The following is a 24,883-nucleotide window of genomic DNA, read 5'->3' as shown; positions in this document are numbered from 1 at the left end:
GAGGTCTATCTGCCTGAGCTTCCTTACTGATTTATTATTCTTTAGAAGTTTTTCTGAAACAGGTTTTTCACATGCAGCACCCAACTGAGGAAGTTACCTGACTAGATAACTGCCAAGGAAATGACAAACATGCATTGTATGCCAAGATAAGGGGTCCTGTCAACAAAACAATGTCGTTTGGCGGGGCCCAGGGGCAGAGCCTTCTCTGTGGCGGCCCTGGCCCTCTGGAACCAACTCCCCCCGGAGATTAGAATTGCCCCCACCTTCCTTGCCTTTCCTAAACTCCTTAAAACCCACCTCTGTCGTCAAGCGTGGGGGAACTGAGACATCTCTCCCTGCCTATGTAGTCCTAGTGCATGATATGACTGTATGTATGTTTTTATATTGGGGTTCCTTGCTTTTAGATTTTTAAATGTATAATTGTTATCTTAGATTTTTAATTATTAGATTTGTCAATATATATTGTTTTTTGTCACTGTTGTGAGCCACCCCGAGTCTGCGGAGAGAGGCGGCATACAAATCGAATAAATGAATGAAATGAAATGAAAAAGCGAGCGAAAAGACAATTCAATGGATTTACACCGAATGGAAAAAACTTCTAGCTCACCTTGTTAAGACAAGAGATAATGTGACTGAGATCAATCCAAGGAGTACCCGCTTCTGTCACCTGATGGAAAAGATGATCCCTAAAAAGCTTCAGGAGATACCTGTCTCCAGTTTCCGACCATGTTGGATCCTTCTGGAACCTATCATTAAAAAAGGGTGTTTATGTTTCTCATTAAAAAGACACATAGCTCAACCTACATATATTTGTTCATATATGTTACACGGAGGGTTTTTTTTAAGTCTTCAGAATTCGAGAGAACCAAAAATCATTACATCTATGGTGTCATTTATAAATATATTATTATGGGATTTATTCCTCAAATTTGACCAGATTCCTAAAATGGGCTGATTTTAAGTTAATGATGCTCTATGTTTTTTCTCTCAATGAAATAACCTGTATATTTTGGAAGATATATCATACAGGCTATTATATAATAATTCTGTAATTTCCAGCATTCAACATGAAATATTCCATTACACGTTTTCACGTTTTGGTATCATTCATTACTACGGTCAGACTTACAGTGTCCGGGAGAATGCACTCTCTATAAATATCAATTTTTGTTCCCAATCTCCAGAATTGTCACTGTACCACTGTATGCATTTGGAGGCTGTTTGCTGCTGTTGGGAGAAAAAACTGAAAAACCTTCCCAAAAAGAGACTAACAGTTTGGAGTTTAATACAGTTACAAGTTTCATGAAAATGCAGGAAATTGTTAAATTCCATGAAGTCTTGCCTTGTGCTAATTATTTTTTAGTTTTCAGACAAAACTTCAAATCGAGATATGATTGTCCCTCCAGATCATGAGTAATACTTGTGTAGGTGTATGTATGAGTACATATGTATATAAAAATCACATATGATAAAATTTTGGTGGAGATATTGATAAAAATAACATAGTTAATTATTTTCAGAGCCTGATATACTTTAAAACTTTACCCTACATCAGGGATGTCAAACTTGCATCGTCATGGCGGGATCACATGACATACCATGAATTTTCTTTTCGCTAAACCATGATCTACGAGTTTGACAGCCCTACCCTACATAATCATTTGAGCTCTCCAGTGGTGCCATTTTTAAAATAATGTAAAGATTAAAAGTTCTGAATTCCTTACTCTGGTCTTTCATTGATTGTTCCCAATTTTGCAAGAAGACGAAATAATCTTCCATTCTGAACTTCCTGTAATACAAGATATAAGAGACAACTTGGCCTGAAAAATAATAACAGCAGCAACAAATAATATCAAGAATACTACAAATTAAAAAAAACCCCAAAATAGAAATATTTCTGCCCAATGACAAAATGTCAGGAAAAAAATGTTAGGTACCTATTCAAATTTCCCAAGAGAGCTAAGTCTTTCCTTCCCTGTGCTGTTAAATCATTTAGTTTGTAATTTGTAAGCTCTCCAATGTTAATTCTAGCTATAATGATAAAAAGGCAGCACGGATTATAACCGAAATCACACATACCTATAGGAGATAGGATATGGTGAGGAACTTGATGCAGTAATTTCCTGAATCCTACAAAAAATATTCACTTAATGTCAATTAAGCCAAGGTAATATATAGTCAAGACTTTCAGAACCATGACACCAACATCCTATTCTAAAGATTATAGTTCCCTCACTGTCACATAACTTGGAGTGCCATGGCCACAATTCCAATGAAGAAAGATGTGATCCTTTTGAGGCAATATTCCTAGTAAGGAATAGGACTAGGGCTCATTAGAAAAAAAAAATTAAAAAGGATATAAGCACCCTATGCAGAATGAGTACTACAATTATAGATCTATACCTAAGGAAAAGTTACAACCATTTAGATCAGAAAAAAAGAGAAACAACTGAACAAGGTAGCAGTATACATGAAGTGAATAGCAGAAAAAGAACACCTGACAAAATTAGCCATATAAAGGGAAGTATTTATTCACACAGTATACTAAAACTACTAAACTGTCATCCCAAAGTGCAGTTATGGTCATATTATGGATGATTTTTATATGACACAAATTCTTCAAGGATAAAGCAATTCATAGTTTCTTTGCTAAATTTTCTTTAAAAAAAAACACCCCAAGACTTTATTTGTAATAATAGCTCTATATTATTCCTATTAGTTGAGACTACAAACTTCTGAATATATTATTTCCAAATATAAATTAACAGCACACTGATAGGGGCGTGCATAAGTGCACCAGTGTGCCTTCCGTCCCCTGTCCAATTGTCTCTCCTTATCTCATTTATCTTTTCTTCCTTTCAAATATGTTCACCTATACTTTTATATCTTTTCTTCTATTCTTTTCTTTACTTATATTATTACATATCTTTCTCTTCAATGTGTATTATATATTGGACAAAATAAATAAATAAATAAATAAAATAAATTAAATATCCTGTTGACAGTTTCCTATCCATCTATGTAGCCAGTATACAAACAGGATGTTTTTATCAGAAAATCAACTGACTTAATATGCATACTTTTGATAATCTGAAAATGGCCTTGAAACAAGTTAAATCCATTTGAATACAGCCAACGTAGGTGAAAAAATGACCGTAGACTGCAATGTAAAGTGTAGGGTACAGTAAGGTGCTTTACCTTTGCAAGATCTTCTTCTATAACATCGTTTCTCATTTGGGCAGCATCCAACTGAGTATAGAATCTTGCTCCAATCATAGGCATTATATCATTTACACTTCGAAGCCTGTTTTGGTCAGTCAGCAAATATCTACCAAAAGAAATTCCTAAAAATTATTAAAACTGGATTTCTAAGGAAAATTCTCCACAATGTAAGTATTTATTACGCTATAAATTATAAATAACGGAGTCAAATACAATGTACCGTATTTTTCAGACTATAAGACATACCAGTGTATAAGACGCACGAAGATTTCAAAGAGTTAAGTAAGAAAAAAAGTTTTTCTCCTCTCCGGCCCCCAGGAGCACTCTGCAAGCCTCACAAACCCTCTGTGTGCCCCATTTTTTGCACGAATGGGTCTGTTTCTTGCAAAAAACCGGGCATTTTTGCTTTCCCAGTCCACCAGAACATTCTGCAGGCCTCCAAAACACTTTCCACAGACCTGTTTTTCACCTGTTTTTATGAAAAATGGGGCACACAGGGTTTGGAAAACCTGCAGGGTCCCATTTTTACCCATTGTTTGCAAAAATAGAGGGTTTGGGAGACCTGCAGAGATTTCCTAGGGGCTGGGAAAAGACAAACATGCCCATTTTTGTAAAAACTGGCCAATCTTTCCCATTTTTTCACAAAAACGGAAGCGTTTTTGCCTTCTCGCAATTCCCCAGGAGTATTCTGCAGGCCTTCCAAACTCTCTCCTCACTCCATTTTTGCAAAAAAAAGATAATTTTTTTGCAAAAATTGGACATGGGGCAAGGCTTTGAGAGGCCAAAAATAGCTGTATTCAGTGTAAAAGACACAGCGACATTTCCATCCTCTTTTCTTGTGTGTGTGTGTGTGTGTGTGCCTTACTTTCTGAAAAATACGGTATGTGTTAGTAGTCAAATAAAAGATTCCAAGTGAACTCCTTTCACTGACATTCAGTGAATAAACTTTCCAAAAGCCAAAAGCCACCCAGTGAATTTCAGAATAAAACTGGAATTTTAACCTAAATCTTGCATTAAACCAGTACAGCAGCAAATGTAAATGACTATAGACTTAACTCCAAAATTTGGAGTTAGAGTGTATTCGTGTGTGTGATTTAAAAATATCTACTGCTAATTTATGTCAATTAAAATTGGATTTTATTTTTCCTTATTGGTGGGTGAGTGAGTTTTGTTCTGTTAACTCCTCAAAGGGACTCTTCTGGGTCTTTACCATCATGAAGAATTATTTTCATAATTATGCTTTTTCAAAATCAAAAGTACAGTGATACCTCGTCTTACAAACGCCTCATCATACAAACTTTTCGAGATACAAACCCAGGGTTTAAGATTTTTTTGCCTCTTCTTACAAACTATTTTCACCTTACAAACCCACCGCCGCCGCTAGGATGCGACGGCGGACTTCCGTTGCCAGCAAAGCACCTGTTTTTGCGCTGCTGGGATTTCCCTTAGGCTCTCCTCCATGGGAAACCCCACCCCCGGACTTCCGTGTTTTTGTGATGCTGCAGGGGAATCCCAGCAGAGAAATCCCAGCATCGTAAAAATGAGCTCTTCGCTGGCAACGGAAGTCCAGAGGTGGAGTTTCCCAGCGAGGGGAGCCTCAGTGAAATCGCAGCATTGCAAAAACACAAAGGTCCGGTGGTGGGGTTTTGAGGACTTCGGTGTTTATGTGATGCTACGATTTCACTGATGCTCCCTTCGTTGGGAAACCCCACCTCCAGACTTCCGTTGCCAGCGAAGAGCTCATTTTTACGATGCTGGGATTTCTCTGCTGGGATTCTCTTGCAGCATCGCAAAAACACAGAAGTCCAGAGGTGGGGTTTCCCACGGAGGGGAGCCTCAGGGGAATCCCAGCAGCACAAAAACGGGCGCTTCGGCTGGCAAAAGGGGTGAATTTTGGGCTTGCACGCATTAATCGCTTTTCCATTGATTCCTATGGGAAACATTGTTTCATCTTACAAACTTTTCACCTTAAGAACCTCGTCCCGGAACCAATTAAGTTTGTAAGACAAGGTATCACTGTATTTATAAACAGAGCAATTATACACACACATATTTTCCACAAATGAAGTACTATTATTCTCTAATCAAGTTTGCTTACAAAATAAGATTCTTCAAATCAGAGGAATAGTTGATTGTCACCAGTTCCATTGCTTTCTGCAAATTCTCTCTCTGAATTCCTGCCAAAGAATTGCAAGCCAAAGCCAGCACAACCTTCCCAAGAGAGATCAAATCTGCTTGCTACAACATAAACAAAAACAAAAACATACACAAGTTCATTTCACCGGGATCTGAAACGCACTTCAGGCTTTCTTAACACTTTAAGATAAGTATGCTATACAAATGATAGTTTATAATGATCAAAACCAACAAAATTTCATAATATGCCATTGATTTTATCTCCTGGGTGATTTTAATAAATACTATTAGTATTTATTAAATAATGGATTCTGTTCTTTCACTTTCCTTAAGCCAATTTCCACCTCTGTGGAAAGATTTTGCTTCTTACCAGATATTCTTCATTAACCTTTGGCAAGTATCGTTCATCAGTTAGAAACTTGTAATTCAAAGCACTTTCAATTAACTGCAAACCACCTTTTTTCCAAGACTTTCTACATCCTTCAAAAACATCACAGATATACAAAATGTTGAATGAATATTTAGGATTATGATAACCCATCGATAGTTTATTACTTTTAGGATAATTACTAACAGTAATTATCAAATATTAACATGAGTGTCAATCAATCATGTTGCATTTCTAATAATATTACCCGTTTAAATAAAGACAAACTCTCAAAAGTAAAATAATGATTTATTCTAAATACAGTGGCTGGGTTGACACATCATGATAAAAAGGACTTGGTTTTGTTCCGATTTAATCTGATATGTAAATTCAGCCATTTTAGTTTATAAACCACCATTTATGGATTAGTCTATATCAGGCCACAGGAACTATGATTGACAAACTAACCAATCACTCCGTGTCGCCTCACACAACAAAATGAGCAGCATATACATTTGATTGATAAACAAAAAAATGAACTGTGCTTAGCATAATGTGTGACTGCATTCACACTACAACTGTGTTGAACTGTCTAAAATACTTGCTACGAAAGACGGAAGAATAATCACCAGTCCCAAATTTTCCAAATGCATTCGAATATTCAAATAATTCTCTGCTCCAGTTTTCTAGGGATCCTATATGAAATTCAGTGCTTCTACTGATATCCTTTGCAGTTTGTGTGATCTTACTCATTTTCATTAAATGAAAAATGATGTAATAATAACTGCTGAACAATTCCTTATGGTGACCATATATTCCCTGATGCTTCATTAAAAAGCAGTCTTTGTGCAATTTAACCCTTTGTGCAAGGGTAGAATACAACATGTTCTCATTCAGTTAATGCTGTCAGCCATTTTTGATGTTTATGTCCATAATGATGCAAAATATGCTCTAGTTTTCCTTCACACTGCTTGTGTCTTACCTCCACATATTTTTCCTTTTTGCTGCATTCTTTTATTTTCCCCCTCAATTATGATTCTTCCTTTCAATACTTGTTTTTTCCTCTGATTCTATGATTCTATTTATGTCCATACTGTACAGCAGTCTTTATTCATGTGGCTGAAACAGACTATGAAAAATAGACTGCAAGAAACAATACATGCTTTTCTAATTCATCTGTGGCTCCTATCCTTTCTGAATTAAATGTGCAAGATAATATAGTGTAATGGGGTTGCTCTGGAAAATAAAAACACTTTCAAGGATCTATGTGCTATGTAATCTTTAATTCTCCTTAAATAAGCAACATCAATTTAAAAAGAAAAATATTACTGAATATTACTGACAATAGAAATAAGTATATATTAGTTATTCAATAACTTTATAATTAACCTTCAGTGTTAGCTTTGTCTTCTCTCATTTAAAAATGATCTGAGAATAAGATGATAATTCCACAAGCATTTATTATGATGAATTTAGGAAACTTAGCATAAATTGCCTTCAAATTTCCAATAGTGTTGTTTAGCTGACATTTACATAGCTATTTGTAACTTGATCTGGTTCTGAAGCCTAGAAATTGAAACACTAAGTTCAATAGGCACAAATGGAAATTCAGACATTAGAAAAAAATGTATTTCTTAACTTGTACATATGGTATATTAGGCCTGCAGGAAAACTGAAACAATTAAATAGAAGCTAAGATATTGAGCATCGTATAGTCCAAATTCCAATATCAAGGCAATACCTTTATAGGGCCAAGTAAACTCCAGTCCCCATTGAACAACAATAATTGGGGCCAGGATTTCTGTCGCTAATGATGTGTTCCTAAAGCATTTCACATGGCCATACTGCTTAGCAGTATGCTCTGGCAGCTTCTGGTTATTGCCATTAAGCAAAGTCTGTGTAGGTCATTAAATGAGGATCTCACATGACTGTGACTTCCAACTTCCTGCCAGCTTCCCTTGGCAAGGGATATTAAAAAAAACATGATCACAAGGCCCCAGTGGCACTGTGACAACCAATACTTCAAGAACTAGATGTAGGTACCATTAATTCTGCACCATTGAAAAGTTTGAATGGATTATTAACCAAATACCTCCTTCGAATATGTAAAGTCTCCTTGACTTCTCCATAAAAGATAAATTTCGACTTAAATCTATTCTTTAAAAAAAAAAAAAACAACATACACAGATCTCTTCCCATTTTACCATCTGACATAGCAGAATACAGGTCCCACAGAGTTGGCCTTCTTCAGGTCCCGTCAACCAAACATTGCTGGTTGGCAGGCCTAGGAGAAGAGCCTTCTCTGTGGGGGGCCCAGCCCTCTGGAATCAACTCCCCCTGGAGATCTGTATTGCCCCCACCCTCTTTGCCTTTTGCAAGACTCTCAAGACTCACTTATGTTGCCAGGCCTGGGGCCATTAGATTCTTGCCCCCTGGCCGATGAATGGACTGAGAGAAATTGATTAATGAGAACGACTGGGGTTTTTAAAGGGTTTTTAGTCTTAGATTATACTGTATATTTAATTAATTGGACTCGAAATGTGATGTATTGTTTTATTATATGTTGTGAGCCGCCCTGAGTCCTTGGAGAGGGGTGGCATCAAAGTTCATTTAATAAATAATAAATTAGGAAAAAAGCATTATGTAGTGCACAGGTGATGAAAAGATTTTCAGGAGTGGGCTCAGTTAATGGATTATACTGCAACAAATGTTAAAGGCAGGTTAAAGAAAAGCTGCCTGCAATCAAAGAACTTCAGCCAATTTTTGGCAGTAGTTTAATAAATATTTTGCGAAGACTGGTAAGAGATTTGGGTCTCATTTTCCCTTTTTGAGGCCTGACATGTACAGTTTTCTGAAGATGGTTCATGTGGCCATTTATGTATTTCACTGCCTTCCCAGCAATGTTTTCACATTTTGGATTGAGCCTTGTCACCAACTCTGAATCATAACATTTCAACCAATGTCTCCTTAAGATAGAAGGTATATTCCGTTTTTCTCTTCAGTATCTGAAGACATATCTGACTTCCAAACAAGTTTGAATAGTGAAAATGGACTCTAAACGGCCGAGTTTAATTTTTTACCTATGTTATGTGTACTATAAAAACCAAAGAACAGGAAAAGAAAGTCTATTTCTCTATTTGAGAAAAATGTAGTATCATATTTATTCTGTTTAAGTGTAAAGGTATACGGTAAATAGTTTCTGGGTTAAGTGCAAGGCAGTTCATATATTTCAGTGTAAAGTTTTTTAAAAAAAACTTACCACATTATATATTGCTCCTTTAACTAAAAACGGGAGTACAATATTTATCAAGAAAAATTCAAGGAAATACATGATTTTTTTTCACAGAGGTGAAGATTTGGGACAAATTCCCATCATTTAAATTTAGACACCATTCAGATTTGGAAAGTATTTTGTGTTTAAGATTGAAAATAGTTAAATACTATTACACAGGAATAAGTACACATATATTGCTGATTTTTGCAAGCCAATAAAAAAATAGAAGGCTTAAAACATGCAGATTTGCTACAAATCTAATATGTGCGTATGTATATATGTATACATACTAGTAATTTCCAATTCCTAGTTTTAGGCATGGTGACATCCTACTATGAAAAGAAAAAAATGAAGCATTTTCCCATGCAATCTAGATATGGTCAGTGTGATGATGAAAACCAAGACAGGTATGATGAAGATGACTTTCCTGTTCCATCCTTGCCCCCTCTCAATCATGAAAGGCCTCTCAAGTACCTGTGACAGCGGTACTTTCCACTGGACTAATAGAGAGGGTTACAGCTTGATTTTTCTGGGTTATCCCTCCATATCAACAGATCCACACCCTATGAGAGGCTTCTGGGTAGACTGGGAATGGGAAGAAAGCATAGGAAATAATTTCTTGCCTACTCTTGTCTATTAGGCTTTTGTTTTCACAAAAATAGGTTCAACATGATTTTTCACCTTTGCCATTGCCAAATAACTTATTTTTTGTAGCTTCACAGTATATAAACTCTTTTTTAAAAAATTACGTGCCCTTATCAATTTTAATACCATCTATTAGAACTTATTCCTTGTCATGCTTGTCCCAATCTGGTTTGCAGAATATGCTTTAGAATTATACATTCCTTATATTGGGGTCCCCAAACTTGGCAACTATAAGACTTGTGTAAGCATAGCTAGCTGGAGAATTCTGAAACTTGAAAGTCCACGAGTCTTACAGTTGCCAAGTTTGGGGATCTCTGCTTTATAGATAGGACCAGTTTACTTTTTTGTTTTTGAATGTCTGATTATAGTGAGAATAGTGCCAAAAATTACAATGACAACCAATAAAAATCTTAAATTACCAACAGGTTCATGAATTAACATTGCCAAAGGTTTACTAGGAGCAAGTATCAAAGCAGCTACATACAGGAAATAAAGAAATGTCATACATTAAAAAAAAAACCTGACAGATACTTCAAGATAATCTCCCACAAATATTCAGTGAGCAAATAATATAAAATTTGGGATACAATACTGGGATCTTACCTGATATTGCGCCATTAGAGCCAAAGGATTATTTTGGCTGTTGTCAAATGTTAATACATCAAAGACTCCAACGCAATTCACTCTCAACCTTCCGGATAAAAGCATTATAGGGAAAAAAGTTTATAACTCCTCTTTTCACCTCCTCTACAATCTCTTCAACAATTCCATAGAAATGTTTTGCTAAGCACAGGGGTGGGTTCTAATTTACCTTGCTACTGGTTCACTTCCTCGCGCGCATGTGCATATCCAGTGCTGAAAAATCCGGGCGAAAAAAAGCCCAAAACAAGATGGCGACTGCATGCACAGTGCTAGAAACTTGGCTTCTGCGCATGCTTAGAATTAAAAAAAATTTTAAATAAAATTTTAAAAAAAGATGGTGGCACCCACAGACCAACACTGGGTCCGTGATGTCATCATGACATCACCAGAGAGTCGCTACCTCTTCAGGTGAACCAGTCCGAACTGGGAGTAACCCACGCCTGGTTAAGTAACTACCATTAGTATATTAATGTTATCATAACAATAGGATAATATCACATTCTAAAAGTGTATGTGTTTGTGAGTCATGTGAGCTGGACGGAATATATGCACGAACAGGTAGGCAAGGAACATACAAATAGGAGTGTTTTGTGTGTTTTCTTTTTTCTTGCTATTCAAGAAGAAATTGTGTGACAGAATGCTGCATATTGTCCTAGACTGGTGTGTGTGTGTGTGCGCAAAGTTGGCTCTTCTATGACTTCAACTCCCAGAATTCCTGAGCCAATCATGCTAGCTGAGGAATTCTGGGAGTTGAAATCCACATGACATAGAAGAGCCAACTTTGCCTAACCCTGCCCTAGACAATCAACATTGTAATTTTATGCCTAATCTTCTACCCTTATGCTTTGCATATTTACGAAGATGTCAGAACAAGCAGCATTACTGACACAGCTTCAAAAACTTGAATTTTTAAGATCAAAATCCTTCAAATGTGGAATCATTTGATAATTAAGACTGCAATTGTAGGAAACCACTTGATAATAAATGGTATACAGTACCCACAGGCTTGGAATCCCACAATTCCACTAGCTACTAGAATTAGAAACATAAAAAGACCTCATGGTCCATCTAATCTGCCCTTATACTATTTCCTTTATTTTATCTTAGGATGGTTATATGTTTATCCCAGGCATGTTTAAATTCAGTTACCTTGGATTTACCAAACACGTCTGCTGGAAGTTTGTTCCAAGCATCTACTACTTTTACTAAAATATTTTCTCACCTTGCTTCTGATCTTTCCCCCAACTAACCTCAGATTGTGCCCCCTTGTTCTTGTGTTCACTTTTGTATTAAAAACACTTCCTTTCTGAACCTTATTTAACCCTCTAACATATTTAAATGTTTCAATCATGTTCCCCCTTTCCCTTCTGTCCTCCAGACTATACAGATTTAGTTCATTAAGTCTTTCCTGGTAAATATTATTGCTTAACACCTTCCACCATTTTTGTAGCCTGTCTTTGGACCCGTTCAATTTTATCAATATCTTTTTGTAGGTGAGGTCTCCAGAACTGAACACAGTATTCCATAGATATACAGGTCCTCGATTTACAACAACTGAGGCCAAAATTTTTGTTGCTAAGTGACACATTTGTTAAGTGAGTTTTGATTTTACAACCTTCTTGCCATGCTTGTTAGGTGAATAACAGCAGTTGTTAAGTTAACCCACCTTTGTCATCAGGCATGGGGGAACTGGGATATCTCCCCCGGGTCTATACAATTTATGTATGGTATGTTTGTATGTAGGTCTGCTTAATAATGGGGTTTTTTAAATATTTTAAATTGTAAATTATTAGATTTGTTATGAACTGTTTTATTGTTTTGTGAGCCGCCCCGAGTCTATGGAGAGGGGCGGCATACAAATCTAATAAATAATAATAAATAATAAAAATAATAGTAACACAGCCGTTAACGGAATCGGGGTCTTGCATTGCCTTTGCTTGTCAAAAGGTTGCAAAAAGTGATCACATGATCCTGGACACAGCCGCCGCCATAAATGAGTCATTTGCCAAGCATCAGAATTTTGATCATATGACTATGGGGATGCTGCAATGGTCACAGCTGTGAAAAATGGTCACATGTCACTTTTTAAAAATGCCACTGTAACTATGAACAGTCATTAAATGAACCACTACCTGTACCAAATTCTGTTAATAATTAGATATAAATGATCTTATCCCTATGTCATCTTCCAGGCTGAAACATTAATTAGGATGAATATTGAGGACTGCATTGTTCTTAGCAAAATGGATGCAAAAGGCAAGCTTTTAGGTAGCAAAACAGGTTGTAGAGATCTGGTAATATATTAGGAAAGTGTCTTACCTTGTTTTGCCTGTCACCAGAATCTTTGTGGGATCCATTACTCGACAAGCCAATCCTGCTGTATGAATAGTCCGCAATGCCGAGCTCAGCTGCACAATGTAGGCCCAAATCAGGGACTCTGGCAGCAACCCTGCATGTTGTCGGGGCAGAGGTCCATCATGCTGACCTATGACAGAATTGGGAATATAAATGAACTGCTCGTTCATTCATTCATTCATTCATTCATTCATTCATTCATTCATTCATTCATTCATTCATTCATTCATTCATTCATTTGATTTGATTTTTATGCCGCCCTTCTCCTTAGACTCCCTGACTCTAAGGACATGTTAGCAATAGCACTTTTTTAACAGAGCCAGCGTATTGCCCCCATGATCCGGGTCCTCATTTTACCCACCTCAAAAGGATGGAAGGCTGAGTCAACCTTGACCCGGTGATGAGATATGAATAGCTGATTTGCAGATCTAGAGTCAGCTCTGGTGGCCTGCAATACTGCACTCTACCCACTGCGCCACTTTGGGTCTAGCTAGCATTCAGCTGCATAGATTTTACTGAAATTTCTAACACTGATAGAACATTGCAGATTTATACTACACACATAAATTTTTAATCATAGTAAAGCTAAAACTTTTAGGCCAGGTCCAAATTTTGCCTTTTAGAAAACCTTAGGAAAGCTTGAAAAAGGGTGCCTATAAATGTCCATGGAGATTCTCAGTTATCCAGGTCATGGTTGTATCAAATATGCTTTTTCAAGAGGCAACTTTAAAGATGTTTCTATTTCTTCTTCAGAGCTGAAGAGGCTTCCTGGATGTGAAGTGAAACATCTTCGAAGAAAAACAAGAAAGTTCAGTTGCCTCTTGAAAAAGCACTTTGGGACTTTGCCTCTAAGTTTGCTGAAGTGTAAGGGACTCATTCCCCCATTAAAGCAAAAGAAACGAAAGGGACGCCCAACCTAAAATCAGGTCAGTTACCCCCCGTACCTTTATTCTGTAGTCCTGACATGCCACAAAAAATTTCGTGTGACCTTTGAGAACAAATATGCTGATGTGTCTCATAGGTTGTACTGAATGAACTACAGTGATCCCTCGAGTTTCGCGATCTCGATCTTCGCGAAACGCTATATCGCGATTTTTTAAAAAAATATTAATTAAAAAAAACCCCCACTTCCGGGTTTGGCTTCGGGAGTCAGCTGGGAAGCGGCGCGGCTGTTTTAAAAGGTCGCAGCCGGCCTGGGGGGTTTCCCAGCACCCCCCCAACCCCCAACCCAGGTTCGGGGGGGTGCTGGGAAACCCCCCAGGCCGGCTGCGACCTTTTAAAACAGCCGCGCCGCTTCCCAGCTGAGTCCTGAAGCCAAACGCCAAAGGCGAACTTCCGCGTTTGGCTTCAGGACTCAGCTGGGAAGCGGCACGGCTGTTTTAAAAGGTCGCAGCCGGCCTGGGGGGCTTCCCAGCACCCCCCCCGAACCCCCAACCTGGGTCTTCCTGGCCGCCCACGCAAAGGGGAAACCCCGGCTCCTCGCTGATGCCCGCCGCTCGCCCGCCCGCCAGCAAGAGGGGGAAGACCCAGGGAAGGTTCCTTCGGCCGCCCAGCAGCTGATCTGCTCGGTAGCGCAGCAGCAGCGAGGAGCCGAATCGGGGTTTCCCCTTTGCGTGGGCGGCGGGGAACGCAAACTCCACCATCTACGCATGCGCGGCCATAGAAAAAAGGGCGCGCATGCGCAGATGGTGTTTTTACTTCCGCAACCCTACATCGCGAAAAATCGATTATCGCGAGGGGTCTTGGAACGGAACCCTCGCGATAATAGAGGGATCACTGTACAGTGATACCTCGTCTTACAAACGCCTCGTCATACAAACTTTTCGAGATACAAACGCGAGGTTTAAGATGTTTTTGCCTCTTCTTACAAACTATTTTCACCTTACAAACCCACCGCCGCCACTGGGATGCCCCGCCTCCGGACTTCCATTGCCAGCCAAAGCACCCGTTTTTGGGCTGCTGGGATTCCCCTGAGGCTCCCCTCCATGGGAAACTCCACCTCCGGACTTCCGTGTTCTGTGTTTTTGTGATGTTGCAACAGAAGTCCGGAGGTGGGGTTTCCAAGCGAGGGGAGCCTCAGGGGAATCCCAGCATCGCAAAAACACAGGTCCAGAGGTGGGGTTTCAAGGACTTCAATGTTTTTGCGATGCTGCAATTTCACTGATGCTCCCTTCCCTGGGAAACCCCACCTCCGGACTTCCGTTGCCAGTGAGCTTGTTTTTGCGATGCTGGGATTCTCCTGCTGGGATTCCCTGCAGCATCGCAAAAACACAGAAGTCCAGAGGAGGGGAATCCCAGCAGCACAAAAACTTTGGCTGGCAAAAGGGGTGAATTTTGGGTTTGCACGCATTAATCGCTTTTCCATTGATTCCCATGGGAAAGATTGTTTCATCTTACAAACTTTTCATCTTAAGAACCTCGTCCCAGAACCAATTAAGTTTGTAAGACGAGGTATCACTGTATTATATTATGTTACAAGATATGTGGATCAGGCCTTTTGGATGTGTTGCTGCAGCTTTTCATAATCCAGTACCTTCTAGAAAGGTTGAGATAGAGAGTTCTGGAAAACATATCTGGAAACTGCCAGGCTGAGAAAAGCTAGGTGGTCTTGTTTTAGGAACAGGCTTACTTGTATGTAGGAAAATATCAACTGCTGAAAAAGGTACTACTTGGGAGAATTATTACCATTATATCCTGTTTATAGATTTACCAAAAGCTACTCTTGTTAACTTTTCGAAAGAGGCTCATGAATTATAAGGATCTTTTATTATTTACTTAGTGTAATTCCTAAGTTTGACTACTGCAACGCTCTCTACATGGGGCTACCTTTGAAAAGTGTTTGGAAACTTCAGATTGTGCAGAATGTGGCCGCGAGAGTAATCATGGGCCTTCCCAGATACGCCCATATAACACCAACACTCCACAGTCTGCATTGGTTGCCGATCAGTTTCCGGTCACAATTCAAAGTATTGGTTGTGACCTATAAAGCCATACATGGCATCAGACCAGAATACCTCCAGGACCATCTTCTACCGCACGAATCCCAGCGGCCGATTAGGTCCCACAGAGTGGGCCTTCTCCCGGTCCCGTTGACTAAGCAATGTTGTCTGGCGGGGCCCAGGGGAAGAGCCTTCTCTGTGGCAGCCCCGGCCCTCTGGAACCAACTCCCCCCCGGAGATCAGAACTGCCCCCACCCTCCTTGCCATTCGTAAGTTGTTGAAAACTCACCTTTGCCGCCAGGCATGGGGAAATTGACACCTCCCCTAACTACTTGGTTTATGTATGGTTTGATAGGGTTGTGTGATTATTTTATTATAAGGGTTTTTAAATTGGGTTTTTAAATATCGGATTTGTACATTTTTTATTATTGTTGTTGAGCCACCCCGAGTTCTCGGAGAGGGGTGGCATACAAATCTAATAAATTATTTATTATTATTATTATTATTATTATTATTATTATTATTATTATTAAGTTGAAGAAAACAGCAAAGACATGTGTACTGAGAAAACAAAACATGCCACACATACAAATAAAACACTATGGCAGATCTTGCCTGTTGGTCAGCAGAGGTCATTCATTCATTCATTCATTCATTCATTCATTCATTCATTCATTCATTCATTGGATTTGTATGCCGCCCCTCTCCGGAGACTTGGGGTGGCTAACAGCAATAATAAAACAGCATATAATAATAATCCAATACTAAAAACAGTTAAAGTCATGAAAGGAATGTGAGGCTCTGCCTACCCACTGCCATTTGGGTTCTTTTGCATTCTCAAAATGATCTAACTTGCAAGTCAAAATAACTGCTAGCATTATTCTATTAAAAGATAAGTTTTTATAATTAATTCTTCCTGCCATTTCCTACTCTACTTTTCAAAGCAATTTAGATTTAGTGTAAACATTGCTTGTGCTGCAAACTAATAGAATCTTCTCCAACTTTTTTCTTTCGGCGTTTTTTTTAACAAACTCAAAAGTATAATTAGAATGTTCATGTACACATCCAAGATAGGTTCATAAAACTTGGGTTTTATGTCAATAATTAAAATACTAGCAATTTTAAAAGTTTTTTTGTAGAAATGAGTGAATGCTTGCTTTCCATAATCTGCAATGCACTCAGACAATACCAAACATAATTTGTATTGTGAAATCAAAAGCACATGATATAAAAGAATTCATAATTTTTTTTGCTTTTACAGAAAAATAATTGATGTTTTATTTGCTTCCACCCAGAGATAGGGACTTGCTATTGAGAAATGCATGCAAATACCTGCACTAGCCAATAAGGGCTGATATGTTCAAGGGAAGTTCACAGTATGTGACTGCTGATTATATTGCTAAGGAGAGACAATGTTATCAGTTGTTTTTGGGTTTTATTTTCATGATTTTGCAGGTTGTGCTTTATATTTTATGGTGTTATTGAATTTCATTAATATAATAAAACACAAGCAGGGTGGATTGGGGAGAAGGGATAAAACTTTTATATTTTGATAAATGATTTTAATTTAAAACATTTGTCCACCCTATCTTCAACAGTAAGCAATTTCAGGTAAGGAAACAAATTGTTTATTTGGAGGTAAGATGTAACACCTTCAGAGCAGTGGGCTAGAGGAAAAATCAGGTTTAAAAAGTTATTGGTAAATCATATTTATACTATATCAAGAAAACTGCATGGTGGTTCAAATATGACTCCAGGAGCTGTAATCTGGTTAAAACAATTTTAATGCTTCAATGCACTTAATTAAATCAAGCCTTTTAATGCAAATTTGCTAAATTGTCTTTTGTTTAAGAAGACCATCAAAAGTTTGAATTAGGTTCAACTCAAGCACAGTCTTCAGGCAAAATGGGATAAATTGGAACCTGCTTACTGATCAACTAGAAAGTAACCCAATAGCTCACAGGTGTTCAGTTCAGAAATAAATTCAATGTGACATGTCTTGATTAAAAAAAAAGCAACTTCATACCACATCCTCAACCATAAAATTCAGAAATGTGTTAGAAAGTGACATGGCAAACTAAAAAAAGACTGACCACAGTATGACAGCAGAATTTAATATGTAAAAACAGCTATGTAACCACAGGTTTGTTCTTTCAACTGCCAAAGCCAAAGTAACAAAAACGTTTCTTAAATTATTAGTTCACTGAGTACAGAATGCATTATATAAAGAGACTCCTCTTAAAATTATAAATAAATGCACCCTAAAACTGCAAGGCATAAATTGAAGCAATTAAACAAATTGTTTTTCTCCCCATGGCCTCACGCAATAACTTTCTTCCTTAGTTCCACAAGTATCCATGTATCTTTTAAAAAGTTATATTCTACTATATCCTATCCTATCAAATTGCCACAAACACACCTATTCCAAACATTTTTCTGCCTCCCAAATGTTCTACCTTGTATTGCACTAGAATAAACTGTGTACCATATAGCGTGAAACATATCAGTTTATTTCTGGCCAAATAATACGCAAATTTGTGTTTGAAAAAATTACTTTAGAAGTAAACTTTTATCTTATTGCACTGTAGGATTTAGATCAATAAAAAAACAGAAGGACCAAGATTATGCATGCTAAAAAGATAAAATGAATTGAAAAAGATTTTATATACAACATTATAATAATTTGTTTTTAGTCTTAATAAAGCTAATGTTCATTCATTACAAAGTAAGCATTTCTGGAACGCCAGTTTGGACTAAACTAAGGATCAGTAGTAACAGTATACAGATAAAACTAAAATAATGGTGACTTTGGAACATCTCAAGGATCTAATTGTCTGAAATCTCTTATAGAGCCTGATTTTTATACTTTTTGAATTAAAAAATAAAACGAGGCTATGGCAGGTTGTAAAGTAAAGCACTAGTTTGTTGCATAATATTTATTTCCAAGAAGTATCGTGGGTTTTCCATGTCCATTAGAAAATAAACATGGGAAATTACTGGTGCAATTCTTGTTTAGAAGAATGCTCTATTCAGACAATAAACTAAGAATCTAGAGAGCATCCTAGAGTCCTTAGAAAGCATTTAAACCTTCTTTTTTTCTAGTTACTCCAATGTTGGTTGGCTTATAAAATTTATTTAACTATAAAATTTATTGACCGCCCATCTTACCACAAGTTATGATTTGCTACATCTACCACAGGAGACATTTTGTGATGGTACAAACTCTCTTTTACTTTTACTCTTTTACTTTTACTCTCTTTTAAGCCATTTTGTAAGAGAACTGACAATATGCCTCAAAACAACAAATGGATCAATGCCAAACAGTTCTGTATTCCTGTTCTGCCGGGCTCTCTGGTAGAAGCCTCCCGAAAATTCACGGGTACAAATTTCAGACACACACACGTTTGAAAACTCAAAACAATGTTCTTTATCACAAAAGTCAAAAGAAACAAAGCACCCTTTTTGTATTGCAAAGAGCACTCTTCCCCAAAACAACTTTGTAGGCTGTACAAGTCCCTTAATCAGTCCTTAAGTACTTAGCTAATAGCTGTGAAGAAACGTCACAGCCCTCCTTCTTCCCACGAAGTGAAACATACACACACTTTACTCCGCTTTGGTGTTAAAGGCGTGAAAAATCCACAAAGTTCAGACACAGCGAGGCACGATCCTGAAGAACTGCGATCAGATAATCTTCCACAATGGCCAAACTACCACGCTGCTATTTATATCAGCAGCTCTAATTACTGGAGCCCCACCCATACACAGGTGGCCTCTCTTATCTCCTGTAATATTTCCTCAATTGGTCTCTTCGATGCATAAGTCTGCGTCTGCATGGGTCTAACACTTCATCATCCGAATCCACCGAAGATAATGGTGATTGGCTTCCTGGGCTGTGTGCCAAGCCCCCCTCTTCCAAGTCACCCCCACCTTCTTCTTCGTCCAAGGAAACTGCACTCCCTGACTCTGCCGGCAACAAAACAGGCCTAGGACATGTTGACATTTCCCCTGCCTCCACCTCCACATTCCCTGGGGCAGGAGTTGGGCCAGAGCCAACCACAACAATTCCTAATTTTTTAGAAAATATGTAAGTATATACATCTGTGTGTATATGTATATGTGTGTGTGTATGTATCTGTGTGTGTGTACAATGAAATGCTTTAATGAAACCCCAGTAACAATTTTATAATATATATAATATATATGTATTTGCCTTACCCCACTTCCGTTTTGTGAAGTAGCCATCAGCACTGGGATCATTGAAATGCCTGCTCATCATAGTCTCTCCTCCAGCATGGAAATCATATGCAAACACAAGAGCTTTTTAAAGAGAGACCAAGGTGAGAGTTAGGTAGGCACCTGATACATGCTCTTTGATATAATTGGCCAGCATCTTGAAGTGAGGAACTTACAATGCTCTCCAAATGCTTTAGTGGTGAATACTTCTCGCAATGTTATGATATTTGAATGCTGGATTTTTTTCCACATGTCAACCAATACCATGCATTTTGTATTAACAAGACGAAAACCTAAGGGAAGAAGAAAGAGAACCCCTTTCACATGCCAAGCACTCATTAACTTCCAATGGATCGCTTAAATCTGAGCTGCCACCAACAGACACACCAAAACAAAACTTATTTATTTCTTCGTATCCTATTCTATGGATTGCCATGAGGGCCAAATTCCTATTCCTTACTTCAAAGGAATTTTTAAAGGAATGATTCCAATTTGATATCCAATTTGTGATTTATACATAGAAGTGTGCAAATGTTTTAGGTTTAATTACCTGTACCACTGAAATTTTAAAAGATGACAACTTAGGATTTCCCTCACCATGTATCCTCCGAAGGCAATATGGCAGATCATCTTTGCTATTTACAGCTTTGTAGCATGATGTTATGTACCCGAAGTTGCTTGTTTTCTGTATCCGATTGGGTGGTGGCAGTGGTTCTAAAGGGAAAAGGCTGTGGTAGCTGTCAACTTCTGTTGGGACAGCTAAACCAGTTTACAGAAATACATTAGATACTACTTACAATGATTAAGAAAACAGTTATTACAGGCACAAAGAAGATCAATTAGATGCACACACTTTTTTAGAGGATTGTAGCAAAGTTAGAAGTTTTAAATGACAGTTTGATGCAAATCATACATACTTGGGTTATAATAAAGACATTTTTGCCTTAGGGAGGATAGATATTGAAGAACAAGTGTCCTATTGCAAATACTGTGATCATGATTAGGTATTTTAAATATAGCCAGAAAAAGATATATGTGATCATTGTTAATCCTAAGGGGACAGTTTTAAGACAAACAGCCAAAAATCATCAGGGTTGTACAAAATAAAATTTTAGGAGAGAATATTTGTGAAAGCTTCAAATAAGCTTAATTGCTTAATAGCAATACAGTTTAGACTTATATATCTCATCACAGTCTTTCTAAGCTGTTGGTAGTGTTAGCATATTGCCCCCAACAATTTGGGTCCTCATTTTACTAATGTCGAAAGGATGGGAAAATGAGTCAACGTTGAATCATTCAAATTAATGAATTGCAGAATACCAACATATTTAATCCAAACAACATAAACCTTACAAATATGTTACTATGGAAAATGGCTGCCTTACCCCATCCCCTATCTCTTTTTGGATAATAGCAAGCTGTGCTACTCTGTTCTTTACATGACTATACAGTCCCTACATTTGCATGATTTGAAGCATTTTTACACTTCACAAGGATTGAAAGCAAGCAGTTAAACACACTGTGTGCAGAAATGGAACTTTCTAACATTAAAATGTGCAACCTGTGGAGACTCGGAGCGGTATTCTTCCACAAGAACATGCCATTTGTGTTAACACTTGTAAAACATACATACAAACATATACTGAACTTGCTGTGTAGGCTTGGCAGCCAGATACCAATAGAAAAGTACCAGCCATCCCCAATTTGAAACCCTTCCTATGGGTATTAATATTAAAGAAATATTATGAATAAGGTGGGAGGCTATTAATTAGTAAAACCAAACATTGGTATTAAGATTTAGGCTGAAAGTAAAAACAAAAAGAAAGTATGATGAAGAAATACATGTAACTAGATTAAGTTTCATTAGAGAGAGAACCTCATATACTAAGCCAGCCAGATTATACACAATATACAGCAATTGGCTATATTAACAAGCAGACTCTGCAAGCACATGGAAATAACAAGAAAAATGGGTTAAGTTAGATTTAATGTATCTTTAATAAATATATGGTGGGTGGGAATGTATGTATGTCTCTCTCTCTCTCTCTGTAAGTCCATTTCTGCACACACAAATGTAGTATTATACAATATATAGTGTATGTGTATGTGTATGTATATGTATATGTATGTGTACATGCATGTGTGTATAATTTAGGAGTGTTATGAAGCTGAAAGCAACCATAAATACACTTTACCAACACGTTGAAATTCAGGATCTTTAATTACTTACCCGACATGTCTGCTTGATCTATCTGAGCCATTGTAATTAAGTGTCTGTTGATCAGCTCCTATAAGTGAAACATTTTATACTCTTACAGATAAAGTATAAAATTTACATTGTTTTTTAAAAATGGAGTTGTGGAAAACTAAAAATAAACTGATGTATTTTTCAGTTTTATCTGGTCTGACTGCTTTACAAAAAAGGATACCTAGAGTAAACTTCTTTTGAGATTTATGAACTTTTGATTATGATTGTTGATATATCCAATAGCCAATTAATTCTTCTGGTTTAAGAACTGACTCTACCTAATCCTACCAAGAAATTTCAAGACTGTACTTCTGTACAATTAAAGCAAGTAATTTGTACAATTAAAAAGCTCTTCCATCCTAGATTTTTCACACTATACTTTAATAGTAGCATTTCTGTCCTAGCATTTTTATTGTTGTCTTCTTTCACTATTATCTGGCAATTGTTTTAGTTTTCTTTTCTCAATGCTACATGTAAACACAGAATGGACATTAGACTATTTATCTATTTAATTCCGACCAGATCATTATAAGAAAATACTGTATATCTATGCAATGGATTAATATTTTGGACATTTGTTTATTTATTTCTACCAATACCGAAGGACTCAGGGTGACATGTTATTACTTCATTTTTATAAATAAAAAGCATGTTAGCTAGGAGTGGGTGTTTGGCAGGGTTTGGGCGATCCTCTAGCCAAGGATCACCAGGGTTCGGCAAACCCCATATGTCTCTTCTGGCTGGCCCTGCCCATCCCACTCTGCTGTTCTGTATGATAACCTGGTTGTATTCTATTAATGTTCTCATTCCGTGGGAGTAATTAAATCCTGTCTGGAATTTAGACAAAGGTTCTCCTATATTTTTCAGTATACTGGATAACAAGTTTCTGCAATAATTTTTAGCAAATTTTAATAATTTCTGTTTCTTTACACGGGAGGCCTGTATTTATCAAATTTATATTTTTATTTATTGATTTATTGAATTTATCAAATTATTTAATTTTTTTGCATAATTTAATGGGTCAATCTATCTTCTTCTTCTCTCCAGATGGTAACCAACAAATGGCAGTTCTCAGGTATCAGTTATCCACCAGGTACAAAATGTCCCCCAAAATATAACTTGCAATCCCTCACCATATCTTGCAACCTCAAGGAGTTACTTCCTAAAAATCTCATTATTAGAAGGAATGTTTTGGTAACTGACAACAAAGATTTTTCATGAGCAGTACAGGTAGAATACTGAGCAACTGTGGTATCACAATCACAAATTTTCCAAGTTTTGCTTGCATTTATTTATTGCTACTAAGACATTGGTGGCATTCCCTAATAGTATCAAACTGAATATAGACCTCACAGCTTATGGGTTATAATTTTAGTAGTATTGACAATGCATAATTGATAGACTGAATTTTATCATGGATTTTATGTTATTTATCATTTTATCCTACAACTTTTGGTTGTGTGTCCACTAAGTGTCTTTATTGGTTTTGGTCTATGACTGTAATAATCAATTTGATTTTGATTTGAATTGATTTGATTTGATTACTACTAATTAGACCAAATTGGGTGCAGACATTGCAACCTTGTTTGTTTATTTATTGGACTTGTATGTCGCCCCTCCGTGGACTTGGGGCAGCTCACAACACATAAATTTAAAAAGTATACAACAGTACATTTTTTGTTTATGCTTTTCTTTATAATTACAGTGTTCCCTCGATTTTCGCGGGTTCGAACTTCGCGGAAAGTCTATACCACGGTTTTTCAAAAATATTAATTAAAAAATACTTTGCGGGTTTTTTCCTTATACCACGGTTTTCCCCACCCGATGACATCATATGTCATCGCCAAACATTCGTCTGCCTTTAATAATTTTTTTTAAATAAACTTTAATAAATAAACATGGTGAGTAATAATCTGAATGGTTGCTAAGGGAATGGAAAATTGCAATTTAGGGGTTTAAAGTGTTAAGGGAAGGCTTGTGACACTGTTCATAGCCAAAAATAATGTATTTACTTCCGCATCTCTACTTCGCGGAAATTCAACTTTCGCATACAGTCTCGGAACGCATCCCCCGCGAAAAGCAAAGGAACACTGTAAAGTTGCTTCTCAATGTCTCGGCCATTTTATAATGCAAATGCCTGGATAGGCAAATGTCTCTAATTTGTCAAGGGTTTTGGGTGCATCCTCCCTTGTAGTTTTCCAAATTGCATGACTTTCCCCCAGTTCTTATTTATCCTCAGAGTGATTTTACCAACATCTATTTTCAAACTGGTAATCATGCCCTATGACATTTTTTAGGTTTCTGCCAGAAGTGTAATTTCACCTGCAAAATCCAAACCCTTAAATCTTGAGTAATCTTTTCACAGGATGCTTACATTTGTCATACTCATAGCCTTTCTCATTATGTTGTTTACCACCAAAAGGACTAAAAATATGAATATGAAACCTTGCTGAAGCTTACTATTAAGTTTAAATAAATATGCAATGCTGCTATTGGTTCTCTTACAGCACCTCCAATTCAAATAAGAGTGTACTTTATATGCAGTACATAGTTTTACAATTTGTTGAATACAGCATTTTACCCAATAATTTAAAAGAAACATTGTGCAGACATTTAGGTATAAAATCTATTAAATTTTTAAAAATATCTTTAAAAAGAATTTACCTGTCTGAGTTCATCAGCCATGAAGAAGGAAGGTGCATTAGCTTTTGGTTGCATATAAGCAACATGAGGTGCGGTTGGAGGGTAAATGTGATAATTTGGGAATACCTATTGAAAGTCAGTTAGGAAATAGATAACGTTCAGAAGTTGAAAAATCAATA

The 24,883-nt window shown here is 37.2% G+C and overlaps 1 protein-coding gene across 4 annotated transcripts in view; it reads right to left on the bottom strand.

Annotated features, from left to right (window-relative positions):
* PAN3 (poly(A) specific ribonuclease subunit PAN3) overlaps window positions 1–24,883 on the bottom strand; it is a 92,612-nt gene that overhangs the window by 6,471 nt on the left and 61,258 nt on the right. For 2 of the 4 annotated variants that reach the window (XR_011558948.1, XR_011558949.1), the window contains 12 exons: window positions 24,726–24,830; window positions 22,044–22,101; window positions 20,411–20,572; window positions 19,990–20,106; window positions 19,796–19,897; window positions 12,606–12,771; window positions 10,248–10,335; window positions 5,321–5,460; window positions 3,199–3,328; window positions 1,725–1,789; window positions 1,130–1,227; window positions 608–746 (listed from right to left, as the gene is read on the bottom strand). Coding sequence is in view for 2 of the 4 variants with exons in the window: in XM_070749869.1 (XP_070605970.1) it covers window positions 608–746; window positions 1,725–1,789; window positions 3,199–3,328; window positions 5,321–5,460; window positions 10,248–10,335; window positions 12,606–12,771; window positions 19,796–19,897; window positions 19,990–20,106; window positions 20,411–20,572; window positions 22,044–22,101; window positions 24,726–24,830 (1,272 nt within the window). In the remaining 2 variants the exon portion in view is untranslated. The remainder of the gene's footprint in view (window positions 1–607; window positions 747–1,129; window positions 1,228–1,724; window positions 1,790–3,198; window positions 3,329–5,320; window positions 5,461–10,247; window positions 10,336–12,605; window positions 12,772–19,795; window positions 19,898–19,989; window positions 20,107–20,410; window positions 20,573–22,043; window positions 22,102–24,725; window positions 24,831–24,883) is intronic. The other 2 variants (XM_070749869.1, XM_070749868.1) reach the window with 1 other exon arrangement.

This window comes from Erythrolamprus reginae, chromosome 4 (genome assembly GCF_031021105.1).
Source record: "Erythrolamprus reginae isolate rEryReg1 chromosome 4, rEryReg1.hap1, whole genome shotgun sequence".
In the NCBI taxonomy this organism is placed as follows: domain Eukaryota; kingdom Metazoa; phylum Chordata; class Lepidosauria; order Squamata; family Dipsadidae; genus Erythrolamprus; species Erythrolamprus reginae.
This window is presented reverse-complemented; position numbering and strand designations above follow the sequence as displayed.